Source organism: Artemia franciscana, chromosome 12 (genome assembly GCF_032884065.1).
Source record: "Artemia franciscana chromosome 12, ASM3288406v1, whole genome shotgun sequence".
NCBI classification, from domain to species: Eukaryota; Metazoa; Arthropoda; class Branchiopoda; order Anostraca; family Artemiidae; genus Artemia; species Artemia franciscana.
This window is the reverse complement of record NC_088874.1, coordinates 34,094,479-34,108,176: the sequence shown is the minus strand read 5'-3', so window position 1 is coordinate 34,108,176 and position 13,698 is coordinate 34,094,479. Positions and strand designations below refer to the sequence as shown.

The 13,698-nt window shown below is 35.3% G+C and overlaps 1 protein-coding gene across 1 annotated transcript; it reads right to left on the bottom strand.

Moving 5' to 3' along the window:
- Positions 1 to 2,902: 2,902 nt before the first annotated feature.
- On the bottom strand, positions 2,903 to 10,956 carry LOC136033509 (uncharacterized). The gene is made up of 3 exons (XM_065714256.1): positions 10,953 to 10,956; positions 5,485 to 5,867; positions 2,903 to 3,640 (listed from the first exon to the last, which is right to left on the bottom strand). The coding sequence occupies exons 1-3, from the start codon at positions 10,954 to 10,956 to the stop codon at positions 2,903 to 2,905; spliced, it is 1,125 nt and encodes a 374-aa protein (XP_065570328.1).
- Positions 10,957 to 13,698: the final 2,742 nt, after the last annotated feature.

Genomic DNA, 13,698 nt, shown 5'->3' with positions numbered 1-13,698 from the left:
TTAATTTCTTAAATACCAACTTAATGTCTTGGCCATTCACATCACCCACTAAATCATAATCGTGTTCCCGCATAGGATAAATAACTGTGTCAGGGGTGTGCGCTATCTCCTGGAGATCTACTAAATCACCTTCCGTTTTTTTATGTAATCAGGCCATGAATCAGCTTCTGGAACAACCTGGGTATTAGCGATTCCCTTTCCAATATCATTCCTTATATAGCCCCAAAACTTCTTAAAATCTTTTTTTTTCTAAAATCATCACCAATGTCTAGTTTTTTCTTATTCTCATGCTCTTCTTTTTCCCATTTTATTAAACTTTCATATTCTCTTCTTTTATCTTTATATTTAGCCAATTTCAAACTTTTAAATTCCCTGCTTTCACATTCATTCAAGCGATTCAATAAATAAATCACTTCCTCTTTCATTAACTTAAAATCCAAATCAAAATATGGCTCATTCTTTCTTTTTTCTTTTTTTTTTAGCAGGCCACATAATACTGCAAAACTGCTCATTTTTTTCATTTAACTGCATAATTACACCATGTGCATCTTTTTCATTGTCCTCTAAAGCTTTCAACTTATTTTTTACATGCGATTCCAAGAGCCCCCTTTTAAATGCCTCAATATCTTTATCTATTAAATCATTTCTAATTCGTTTGTCTAAACCTACTTTTCTAAACTCCATATTGTAGAAATTTCTTACTCATGGGACGCGGTCCTGAAACTGCCCAACCTTCACCTGAAGCTTCATAGCTCTATGATCAGATCCAGCTAAAACTAATGTTCCCATATTAATTGATTCAGGTACAAATTGCGTTTTAATTAGCGCATAATCTATAAAACTTGGAGTTGGTCCCGAAAGGCAAGTAAACTCGCCCCTACCCTTATCATTCACAAACCTTCCGTTTGCAATCATCAGACCATGTTCCCCACAAAGCCCCAGGAGCTTTCTTCCCCATACATTTATTTTGTTTTTTCATCCTTATTACTTCGTGGTATTCTGCAACAAATTGGGACAAAATCACCTATATCTGGGATCAACAGATCTAAGATTTCAGCCTCCATGCCGGTATGCGCATTAAAATCCCCCATCAACACGCACTCCAGATCTCTCTAACTTTCTTGTATTAAGGCAGGACGGACTCTCAAAGAATCTTCTTATACCTCCCATGTTAAACATTTGGAGTTTGCCTGACGCTCCTAAATTAGTGATTTTGGCGGTTTTTATGTCAATAGAATTTAAAAAAATAGTGAATATTTTGATCTAATCAAATCTTAAAGCCGATAATTTTTTTTTTTTTATAATTCCAAAATAATTATAAAACCTCTTTCGGGTTTACATTCTAGATTGCTATGCTTGACATTGTTGTTGTGGGGTATAAGAAAATAGAGCAAAAAATCAGAAACTTATTTCTATAATATATACCTCCTGGCTGCAGTCCTTTCAAATACTTTACATATTTGTGTTCCGAAGTAAAAAATTCCCCTCAAAAGGTTAGATTGAGCTGTAATCGGAGCATGAATGAATGAATTTATTTAGTGATTCGACTTACAAAAAGTATTTCCCTTTCTATTCTAAAGCTAAGCACTATGGATAAAAAAAAAAAAAAAAAAAAAAAACATGAAAGCAACATGATTCGTTTACCACACATATATATAAAATACACGAAACATATTAATGAGTTCAAAATTCCATGATTCTAAAAATCTAGGCGACCAATTTTGTTAATAAAATTCATGAATAAACGACGTACATCCTTCATATGCCACACCAAGTTTAGATCAAATGGGAAGCTTACGCTATAAAAAGTTAAATTTACTTGTAATGAAAATCTACCTCGTATGTACAAGGGACAATCCAAAATGACATGATCCATAGTTTCATCTTTACCACAGACACATAAAGGGGAATCGATTTTCTTGATTTTATATAAAAATGAATTTAATCTAGAATGACATGTAATAACTTGTGTAAGCTTAAAAGATGGGGTTGTCTTTGCCACTGCTTTAAAATCATTGACTGTTTTAAAAAAGTGTTTTGTCCACGGCTTGGCTGCGATTTGGAAGGCTGAAAACCATCGAGATAAAATTATATCATGTAATTTTTTCCTATCAAAATTATTAAATTGGTCACTTATATTTTCACAACTCGTAAATAATAATAATGCTTCTTCATCTATAAAAACACTATGCATATTTGACCTGAAACAAATGCCAGAATGCCAGTTTTCTTGACTAGGCCAATAATTTGGTCTACCTTTTTTAAAATATCTGCTCAAAGAGACTTCAATTGCACGTTGATCGAGAGGAAGACATCCGGCGACAGCTGTCACTGTATCTGTTTTCGCAGATCGGAAACCTTTTGAAATGGCAATCATTGACATTCTTTGTACGGATCTTAGTGCATTTTGAATAATTTTTTTTTCACGGCTACTACCCATACAGGCGCGGCGTATAATATAAAGCTTTCAATGACACTTTTATATAAATTTCTTAAAGCCAGTGGTTTTAAACCCCATGTGGTTTTTGCTGCTGACACAAGTCGCAAGGAATACTGTTTAGCTGTATTAACTCTGGTAGTGACATGTTCGCTCCACGACAGCTTTCGATCCAAAATAACACCGAGGTACCTGACTTTTTCTTTAATTTCTACACGGGTATTCATAAACATTAGCGTTATATCTGGTACTTTATGTTTTCTTGTGAACAACAGCGCTTCTGTTTTATTTTCGTCAAACTTAAGCTTATTATTGCCTTCCCATTCACAAAACCTCATAAATACTCCATTTGCCATATGAATGAGTTTCTGGGGAGTATCTGCAGAAATTGTAGTACAAATGTCATCAGCATAGGCCTGTACTGCACAATGTCTCCCGAAATTGACACGCAGTAGGTCATCTATATTAATTAACCAAAGAAAAGGGGATAAAATACCTCATTGAGGACAGGATTTTTCTAAAGACGTATTGAAAAAATCTTAACGATAAATCGTAACCTTTTTCAACCAATTTATACAAAATTCCGGGGTGCCACGTGTTATCAAAAGCACCTTTAATATCAAAAAATAGACTTAATGTGTAACGCTTTGATTTTTGATCATTTTCAACTATCGTTACCAGTTTATTTAAACTGTCTATTGTTGATCTACTTTTAACAAATCCAAACTGTTCGTTTGATATCCATTCACTCTCAAGGTTTGTCTCAAAAACTCTATTCAATGTTATTTTCTCTAAAAATTTTCCAAGGTGTGACAGAAGGCTAATAGGCTTATACGATGAAGATATACCATCATTTGATATTCCTCTTTTTAAAAGAACGATTACATTTGCCTCCTTCCACGCTCTTGGAAAATACTTCAATGACAAACATGCATTATAGATTTTTAACAGCGTTGGAGATAATACTCCAAAATTTTTCTGTATGGCTAAACTTACAATTCCATCCGGACCAGGAGCTTTTAATGGTTTTAAAGACTTTATTATATCCTCTAGTGAATCTAGCGCAATCGGTTCAGGAACTCCTTCACAGGAGTTTTTCACTTTATTTCTGATATTTTTATGATAGAAACTCTCGCTTTGTAAATCATCACTCAGAAACCACTTCTTTAACAGTTCTTCACCAGCTTCAGCATACGAAGAGGTCTGAGACCCGTCACTTTTTTGTACATGAATAGGTAATACAGGGGGAGGTTTTTAGCTACAGACTTTATGAATTGTATTCCAAGGGTATACACTTGCCTGTTCAGCACAAAATCGTTTCCAATCATCAAATTTAGCTTTTCTGATTGCATTTCCATAATGTTTTTTTGCATGTGACAATTTCGTTTCTAATTCGGGACTTCTAAATTTTTTGTTCATAATTTCCACCATTGTTTATAATTAGAAAATTTACAATAGCTCTTTCTGGGGGTTGAACTTTCAGTGCAATTTTGTATTAAATTTGTCAGGTTGGAAACTATAACATCTATATCTTCCCGTAAACAAACGGGTAAACTGTAAATACCATCTATATCTTGTAATAATACTGTGCTAAAAATATTCCAATCAGTCTTTTTATAATTATAGCCAAAAGGGCCTGAATTATGTTGAAACTCAGCTTCTCCAAAATCGAGTGAGAACGTGATATAACTATGATCGGATAGTGAGGGTTAGTCTAACACATTCCAATCACACAACTTTGACAATAGCCGAGATCCCAAGACGGTGATATCTGGACTGGTACTACCAGTAGGTCTATACGTAGCAACAGAAGGATTATTTATCACGACCAAATTATTACGAACTAAAAATTGTTCCATTTCTCTACCCCTTTTATCGGCATTGTTAACTTCCGACCACAAGGGACTGCGCGCATTGACGTCGGCACCAATTACTAAAGATGAACGGTTCTTCAACTTGTCAATTGATGAAACACTGTCACAGGGGGAGGCTCCTGACGGAGGACAATAGGCAGAACACACAGTTATTTTTTTTTGCTTCTGAAATATATCGTCGCAATAACACATTCATTTGAAGATAAATGGGCACAAATATCAGATTTCAGATTTTTCTTAATTAATATAGCAGCACTAAAAAACTTTTTTTCTAAATCTATTTTATCGTAGCATATATAATTAACAGGCACAGAAATAATTTTTGGACTGCTTATTGACATATGGTTCTTGGATGAGTACCACATCGGGGTCCAATTCATCGATGATATTACATAATTCTAAAAGTGCTGCATATGAATGTTTTAGATTTATCTGCAAGAACTTCAAACGGCCGGTTTTCGAAGGAGTGTTAGTCATAAGAATAATCTATGTAGTTTTGCAAAGTCTCTTTTAATTTTCGAGCAGTGGGACATTTTTTTATATCATAGGATGTATGGCCATCCGCTTTCAAACCTTTCACGTGACAAGAATGGCAGTATGGACGATTTGAATCGCATGTTCCGTACTCGTGGTTCCCCATACAATAAGAACAGACAGTAGTTCCTTTACATTCGGCACTTTTATGTCCATATAAGCATTACCTACCACATCTCTGCAAATATATATAATCAGTACAATCATTTATCATAAAACCGGTCTTTGATTTTTTATTTGATTCCTTATCTTCGGGGAAACTTCTAGCACAACGTCGGACGAGTCTTCACTTTTTCGAAGCAACGTAATTACTTTGAAAAATTCTCCTCGACTTTCCAATTCGGCTATAATTGTGTTGCTATTTAAAAGACAGGTTCTTACTTGTTCAATATCTTTTTAACAAGAAAGATTTCTAACTATCATCCTTGGTCTTTTCTTTATTGGTTGCTTGGGGTTATATCTGGTCAGTTCCGATTTCTCCTCAAATACTTGAACTGCTTTTTTTGCATCCTCTTGCGAGGATAATTCAAGGATTATTTTCCCATTCCTTCCAGGCATAGCGTTCAAAACAGAAAAGCTTTTTCCACTATCCTGGATCTTTTTCCCCAGGTCAGAAACAATTTTTCTTACTTTTCTTACCTCACTTTTCACAACTTTTTTTCCACGATGGTTTTGACTCGTATTACATGTCAAGGGCTCAAGAATAACCGAATGCTTCTCTGGACCTTTAACAGTGCTCGCATATGAAGTGATATGTGATCTTGGTGCAATGGGTGAAGAAAAAGGAAGGGGATTTGACTTGAGAAGTAGGTTTTCTTTCTCTAGCCTTAAAATTTCAGAAAGTCTGTCATTATCTCTTCGAAGTAATGTTGCATTCTCTTCTATTAGAAAAGTGTAAAGTTCACCGATCCTATCACAGGCAATGGAAGCATTTCTTTTACCGCCACTGACTCTATGCTCTTTGATTGCCTCTTTCAAATAGGCAAGCAATTTGGACAGACTTCCAACGGTCGTCTCAATTTCTAAAGATCGTCATTCACATTTAAGTCATCGAGATCATTTTAAACCTGGTCAAATTTTACATATTTTAACTGTTTTCTTCAAATTTAATTTGGTCTTAACGACAACGTAAGCTATAGCACTTATGGTATATCCAATTATAACGGGTTTATCCTCAGGGTTTAGATGTTCTCACTTTCACGCCGAGAATCTAATCGGAGCATCTAAGAATGCATAAATTACACCAAGGGACTAACCACTCTGATTGTTCAGGAGCGATTCAGTCAAGCATTAATTAGTTGTAACCTGTTTAAACAGAGTCTAGAGAAGAAGTAGGGTGCAAACACCCAACTGCCTGCTAATAAATATATAAGAAAATTGTATTGTATAAATATTTACAAGAAGAATGGCAAAGGTTAAGCTGCGTCTAATCCTAGAGATAAATTGAGCACAGCACAAGGGCCGAATAAGAAGCCAAGATTTTATTTAAAAAGAATGATTTATCGTTTTGGTTATTATTGTACCGTTAAAATAAATTCAGGACAAATTTATATATTGTAGTATAAGTACAATTTTGCATAATCTTCTACTGAAATAAGAATTAAACATATATAAAACGAGCTAATTATTAACTAATGTGAACGAAACAAAATGTCCCCAGAGTATTTAAATTTGTTATAGCAAGACTCGAGTCTTGCTTTAGAACTACCAAAGCAAACCACAAAAGCAGTAAATGACCAGTCTCAAGTCCAAGGCCTTTCCAAGAAACAATTGTACCCCTTAGTGAATAAACCCCGATAAAAATGGCCACAACCATAATAAAATTCTTATATAGTTCTTGTTATTGACCACAGTAACATGGGAAAAAAAGAAATAAGCGAGGGCTCAATTTGCCAAATGTGCAGGCCCATCGTGAAAATTTGAAATTAAATTATCGTGCTAGAGGCAGACCGCGTTTACCAAAATATTTGTTAGAAGGATTAACGGTTGCTTCGCTTCACGACGAATCAAGCTCCGAAGAAATTGGAACAAATTCCCCTTTTGCGATGAAAGTTATCACTTCTGGAAGAAATTTGGGGTCAGCCCTACTAAAAGGCTCACGCTGGATTGTGGATCTACCTTACCTTTTTGAGAATTATGAAAAGCTCGTGATTCGCCACATGTAAGTTTTTTCTTTGTCTTTCATTTTAGGTCATTGATTTACTGCTATCAAAATTATTAGGATGGGGAATTATTCTGGGCTACAATTAATACAACTTGTACCTTTGTGATTCTTGATAATTAATTGTCTTTTCTGCTATAGAGAAGGAATTTTCGATAACTTTTAAAGATATTTTCATCCCAAAACAACAGAACGCTCCGACGGTATCTGCTTAGGTTAGTTTAATTTCACTATTGTTGGATTTACCAACAATTTAAAGCTTATATAGAATAATCGGCAGTTTTTTCGCTGTTTCTTTAGCAATATCAACTTAGTACTCAAGTTCTGGCTCTTCTCTTGTCATATTTCACGGGTTATCTATCACACTATTTTCAAACTACGGTTTGGACAAGACAAGATTTATTTCTACAAAACGGTTATCACAAGCCCAATAGGGCCAAAATCACAATTTAGTGTCAATAAAAAAATTTAAAAAATGGTGAATTTCAATCAGTAACAAATATCAAACCAGTTTAAACTCATAAAATTGCAATCAGTAAAAAAAATCAAACGATTAAAAGTCGTAAATTGAAACCAGGAAAACAAATTTAAACAAAATGACAATTTAGTTTAACTAGCAAGAATTGTAAAGTTTGCAATTGCAAAATAAGCATTACAACTAAAGTTAAAAGTGGAGTGAGAAGAGGGGAGGGATAATAATTTAAAATTTCAACTATGTGAAGGATGAACGTTCTTCTATATTTTTCAGTAGAAACTGTTATTGGGGCAAGAAAGGGGATTTTTGCTGAAATAGAACGTGGGGCAGTGATGGATGCAGTGAACCTGACATAGTAGTAGCTTTTTGGTAGTAGATTTGGGACCGCTTGTTATGGTTCTGTTTGGGACGAAATTTTTTTTTTTTGCATTTGGTTTTTAATAGTCGAGGTTTTAGTAAGTTTTTAATTATTAAGGCTGTTTCTTTTTGCAAACATGTTTTAAACAAGGTTTCAGTTACTTTTTGCAGTCTCTGTTAGATTTTTATTAATGACACATGTCCCCAAAAAGTAGTTAATTAAATTTAAGTTTATCAAGGGAGATCTGTCCGTATTACCACAAATGCCAACTGGGAGGCGAAAATCTGCATTCGTAAGGAGGGGAGATTTAAAATTCTGACTTAATCCGCTGCTAATAGCAACATTAAGAAAGCATTATATTTCTATTTCTTTGTTCTATTTTTCCTGCTACACCCTCAAACGAACTAGTATTTAAAGTTTAATCAACAATTAGTTCCAAGAATGTATGATACCAAAATATGGTACTAATTTTCTTTTTGACCATACAAAGTTTAACTAACTCGCTATAGTCGCCAGAAGTGCAAATGCTACAAATTATGCAGAAAATATAAAACATATTATTTTTTTGTAGAGGGAGAACAACATTTTAATTGTTTTTATGGCGGTTCTTATAAACATACTTTTTTTGTATCAATATTTCTAATTGACTTTAATTTCAATAGAACTCATCAGATTTTATATTAAATTAAAGTCCATGTCCACTACCAACCTACGACTTAGAAATTGTTGCAAATCCCTTTAAATTGCTGGTATTTCATTGTCCACAAGCTTATCGGAGCAACCTTTTATGTACCCCCTCTCCAAAAAAAAAATCCTGGATCCGCCCCTGACGTGGCGGGTGGGTAAATGTTCACTAGGGATAAGAGAGTAGCACAAGCGTTATGCACGGTATTGTTGGCAAAACACAAGGGAATTTGTACTCTCATTTCCTTAAGGGTAACTAGATTTGCTCTCCGAAGAAGGGAAATATAAAGCCCTTTACCCTGTTTGGAAATAATTCCTAGACACGTATTTGAACTGCTTCTATTCTGTCCCATAATTTATTGGACGTGCCAGGAGGGCAAACAGAGAAACAGAAAAAAAACTGAAGAGAAATGTATTAATCCAAAAACGTTCAGAAATAAAATGAAAAAAACAAGTTTTTTAACTGAAAGTAAGGAGCGACATTAAAACTTAAAACAAGCAGAAATTACTCTGTATACTAAAATGTTTTTTCCCTCCTCAACACCCCACTCCTTACGCTAAAGTTTTTTACTCTTTTAAAAAGAAAACTTGAAAAAAAGAGTCAAACTTTAGCGTAAAGAGCAAGGCGTTGAGGATGGAAAAGCCCCTTTGATATACGGAGTAATTTCTGTTCGTTAATGTCGCTCCTTACTTTCAGTAAAAAAGCTTTTTTTTTTCATTTTATTTCCAACATAAAGCGAATTTAACAACAGAGGTAATTTCAAACAATTACTACAGAACTGTAGTAAGGAGCGACCCGGCTCAATAGTAACCAAAACTCTAAAATACAGAATTTCGATACCAAGAAATACATTACAAGAATCACACTTTTATGCTGATTTTAAATATGTAAGTTTCATCATCAAGTTTAGTCTTACCCATCCAAAGTTACGAGCCTGAGAAATTTACCTTATTTTTGAAAATGGGGGGAAACACCCCCTAAAAGTCATTTAATCTTAAAGAAAATTACACCATCAGATTCAGCATATCAGAAAACCTTACTGTACCAGTTTCAAGCTCCTATCTACAAAAATATAGAATTTTGTATATTTTGCCAGAACACAAATCCCGGATGAGTGTTTATTTGTTTTTTTTTTCCAGGGGTGATCGTATCGACCCAGTTGTCAAAAATTTTGTGAGAGTGCTCATTCAAATGGAAATGAAAAGTTCTAGCGCCCTTTCTAACTGATCAAAAAAATTGGAGTGCACCTAAGCCCCCTTCCAAGCTCATTTTTTCCAAAAGTCGTCCGATCAAAATCCTGATATAGCCATTTTATTCAGCATAGCTGAAAAACCTTTTAACTATGTCTTTCGGGACGACTTACTCCCCCACAGTCCCCGTGGGAGAAGCTGCAAGTTACAAACTTTGACCAGTGTTTGCACATAGTAATGATTATTGGGAAGTGTACAGACGTTTTCAGGAGGATTTTTTGGTTGGCAGGAGGGGTTGAAAAGAGGGGGTTATGTGGGGGAAACTTTCCGTGGAGTAATTTTTTATGGGGAGGAAAAATTTCCATGAAGGGGAGGGGGCAGGATTTTCTAGCATTATTTGATAAAAACAATGAAAACATAAATATGAAAAAGTGTTTTCAACTGAAAGTAAGGACTAGCGTTAAAACTTAAAACGAACAAAAAATATTACACATATAGGGGGTTCATTTCCTCCTAATCCCTCACTCTTTACGCTAAAGTATTTTTAGTAATTTCAACTATTTATTCTACGGCCTTTGTGATTCAGGGGCCATTCTTAAGGATTTAGGCTTTAATTTAAGCTTTAGTGTAATGAGCGAAGTATTCACAAGTGGGCGAACCCCCCAAATATACCTATTAGAAACATACGAATATAGAAGTTTGTTAGGTAAGCTAATTCGTAAGTTATGTATATCTTTACTAATGAAAACCATCGTAAAAAACTAAAAGCTCTAGTTGCCTTTTTAAGTAAAAAAAATTGGAGAGCAGCTGGGCCTCCTCCCACACTCATTTTTTTTCAAAATCGTTCGATCAAAATTATGAGAAAGTCATTTAGCCAAAAAAAAGAAATATGCAAATTTCGTTTTAATTATTCATCTGCGGAGAGCCGAAATCAAAACATGGATTAACAAAAAACGCTCAGAAATTACATAAAAAACAATTTTTTTTAAATGAAAGTAAGGAGTAACATTAAAACTTAAAACGAACAGAAATTACCCCGTATATGAAAGGGGCTGTTCCCTCCTCAACGCCCCGCTCTTTACGCTAAAGTTTTTGCAGAATTAAAAACTTGGCTTTCCTGATTGGTAGTTTCAGGACAGTTTTTGGCTTTATTACATACATAAATAAAATTGGGTGGTTTAATCAGACAATGAAATACAACAAACTTTCGGTTAGATCGTATAATTTCCACTTCTCACCCATTTCTAGCTATATTTTATATTTTATTTCATATTTTAATTACCTTACATCGCTCACTACTCTACATAATATCTATCCTTTTTGAAGCTAAAGCACTTTCCTTTCTACCAAAACAATAAAATGGCTACTTTACTATTTTACTTCCTCAAAACCAATTAGCTTTTTATTTGTAGGTGCCAAGACATCAATTTCGTTTCGAATATGATGTTTTCTAAAGAATATAGAGCTGGATTGGGCTCAAGACTCATCTTCAAATGCGAATCATGTCATGAGGAAGCCACAATTCACACAGAAAAGCCCTTGCTCCTCGAAGGCTTAAAAAAACTGACTCAATGGAAACCGTAGTCAAAAAACGGAAAAGGACTGATTTTGATAGTGTGAATACTATCAGAAAAAAACACAAAACAGAAACAGGAACAGTAAGTGTCCACAAAGAGGTAGTGGTTAATGCAATAAATGGTGGAATGACTCACGCCCAGGTTCAAGAACTTTTCTCTATGATTGGAATAAATACTCCGTCCCAAAAAGTCTTTACGAAACTTGAGAAAGAAATTTGCGTAGAATTGGAAAAAGTTCTCTCTGACTATCTTATCGAAAATTGGAAAACCGAGCAAAGGATGGCACTAAAAGCAGGTGAGAAAATTCACCCAAATGGAGCTGTAGAGATATGTGTTATAGTTGATGGAAGCTGGTGTACATGAAGTTATGGGAATAGGTATCGTGCACTCTCAGACAGTGGAGTGGTGATAGGTTTCTATTCGAAGAAATTCTTAAATCTAGGAATTAGAAATAAATATTGCAGTACTTGCGTGAAATACAGGCATCAAGTAAATAGATCTGTTCCTGACCATAAATGTTTTATTAACTGGCAGGGGCATAGTACAGGTATGGAGTCAGATATATTAGTTGACCCATTCCGAATAGCAACATCCATGCACAATCTAAGATATGCTCGATTTGTTGCCGAAGGCAATTCGAGTACCCATTCTGAAATTATAGCAAGGGTACCATATGGCAGAAATGTAGAAAAAATTGAGTGTGCTAATCATGCGTGCAAATGCTTGAAAAACAGACTATATAAGAAGCAACATGAAAATGCCGAATGCAGAAGATTTCTTAGTGTCGCAATAATAAAGAAAATTTGTGATTTTGCCAGAAATAAAATTGCATATGCCACCAGAGAGAAGAAAAGCGTAAAGGATCTCATCAGTTCGCTGAAGGCAATTCCTCTGCATTTTTCTCGCGGCGACCATAGATTTCGTCCTACACGCTGCTGGTTCTCCGGGAAAGTTCTACAGGTTAATCCTGAAGACGCCCCTAGCAACATCTTTCTCAGCCATGTGTATTCAGCCTTTGATACGCTGACCAGGTGGGCTCATCTACTGATAGGAAATAACACGAACAACCTGGCAGAATATTTTATGAACGTAGTTGCCAGGCTTATGGTGGCAAAAACATCATGGTTAGCCAAAGTGCGAGATATACCACCCATGTTAAAGCAGCAGGAATCCGATTTACGAAAGGTCACTCAGCTGGCCTTGAAATGTTTCGAAGAACTAAAGGATCTACACCAAGTAGGCAGTTGAAAAACCTTGCAGAGCAGCGGGCCGTCACTACTGCTCGACGTAAAAAACTGTCTGCTAGAAAGCACTTTTTCACTATTACTTCCACAAAACTCCCTTCAAAAGAAATCAGGGAGCCAACCAGAGCAGACAAAAACTTTGCAGTGCGCTCAAAATTGCAAAAACAGATTTTTTGACCCGTCTCCAATGTACTGCAACGGAAATCCTCAGTATCGAAAAAGCCACTAGGCTTCAGAAAATTTTTATCGATAATAACTGGATAGAATACAGAAAAAACAGAATTACCGCTTCCGTAGCTGGTGCTGTTTGTAAAAGGCGGGTGAAAACTGTGGGTTCATTAGTTCGGCAGCTCCTGTATCCCAGAAGCCGCCAAACAAAGACAATGGAGCATGGTCAGATGTATGAGCCTGTAGCTATTGCAGGTTTTGCAAAGAAAGTGGGTTGTATTACGAACTCTGCTGGGCTTTTCATTCACTAGGAATATGGGTTTCTTGGGGCCAGTCCGGACGGGGTAGCAATTTTTCCTTCGGGTGAAAAGGCTCTTTTGGAGGTGAAGTGCCCTTTGACAGCAAAAGGGCTTACATTGGAAGAGTGGATAGCGCTTAAAAAAATACCTCTCTTTTAAAAAAAGGTAATAGCGAAATAAAGCTGAAAAGAACAAATGACTACTATTACCAAATTCAAATGCAATTGGAATGTTGTGACATTGATTTTGTTTACTTTGTAATATTTTTAGGGGAAGAGGAATTATATTATGAAAAGATTGGTCGTGACCGTGAATTCTGGTCTAACAAATTGCTGCCAAATCTACAAAAAATTATTTTGAGGCACTGTTACCAGAAATTGTCGACGGAAGGTTACCAAGAAGCATGGAGATATGAGAACCGTTTATATAAATCCAACTGTGCTAGGCATAGGTAGTTGTCATGTGTCATTACAGTCTTATCCGAATACAAATTCAGATATACAAATACACAAGCAACACTTGAGCTTTAGAATATTTTTCAATCAACCCGTATGGATAAATTAAAATAAAATAAAACAAGTTTTTTTAACTGAAAGTAATGAGCGACATTAAAACTTAAACGAACAGAAATTAATTCGTATATGAAAGGGGCTGCTCCCTCCTTAAAGTTCCGCTCTTTACGCTAAAGTTTTTTAA

Excerpts from the sequence above, each read along its gene's own strand:
- LOC136033509 (XM_065714256.1), bottom strand. Across the intron at positions 3,641-5,484 it reads AAAAAGTTGTGAAAAGTGAG|ACCTCTTCGTATGCTGAAGC; the intron begins GTAAGAAAAGTA and ends GACGGGTCTCAG.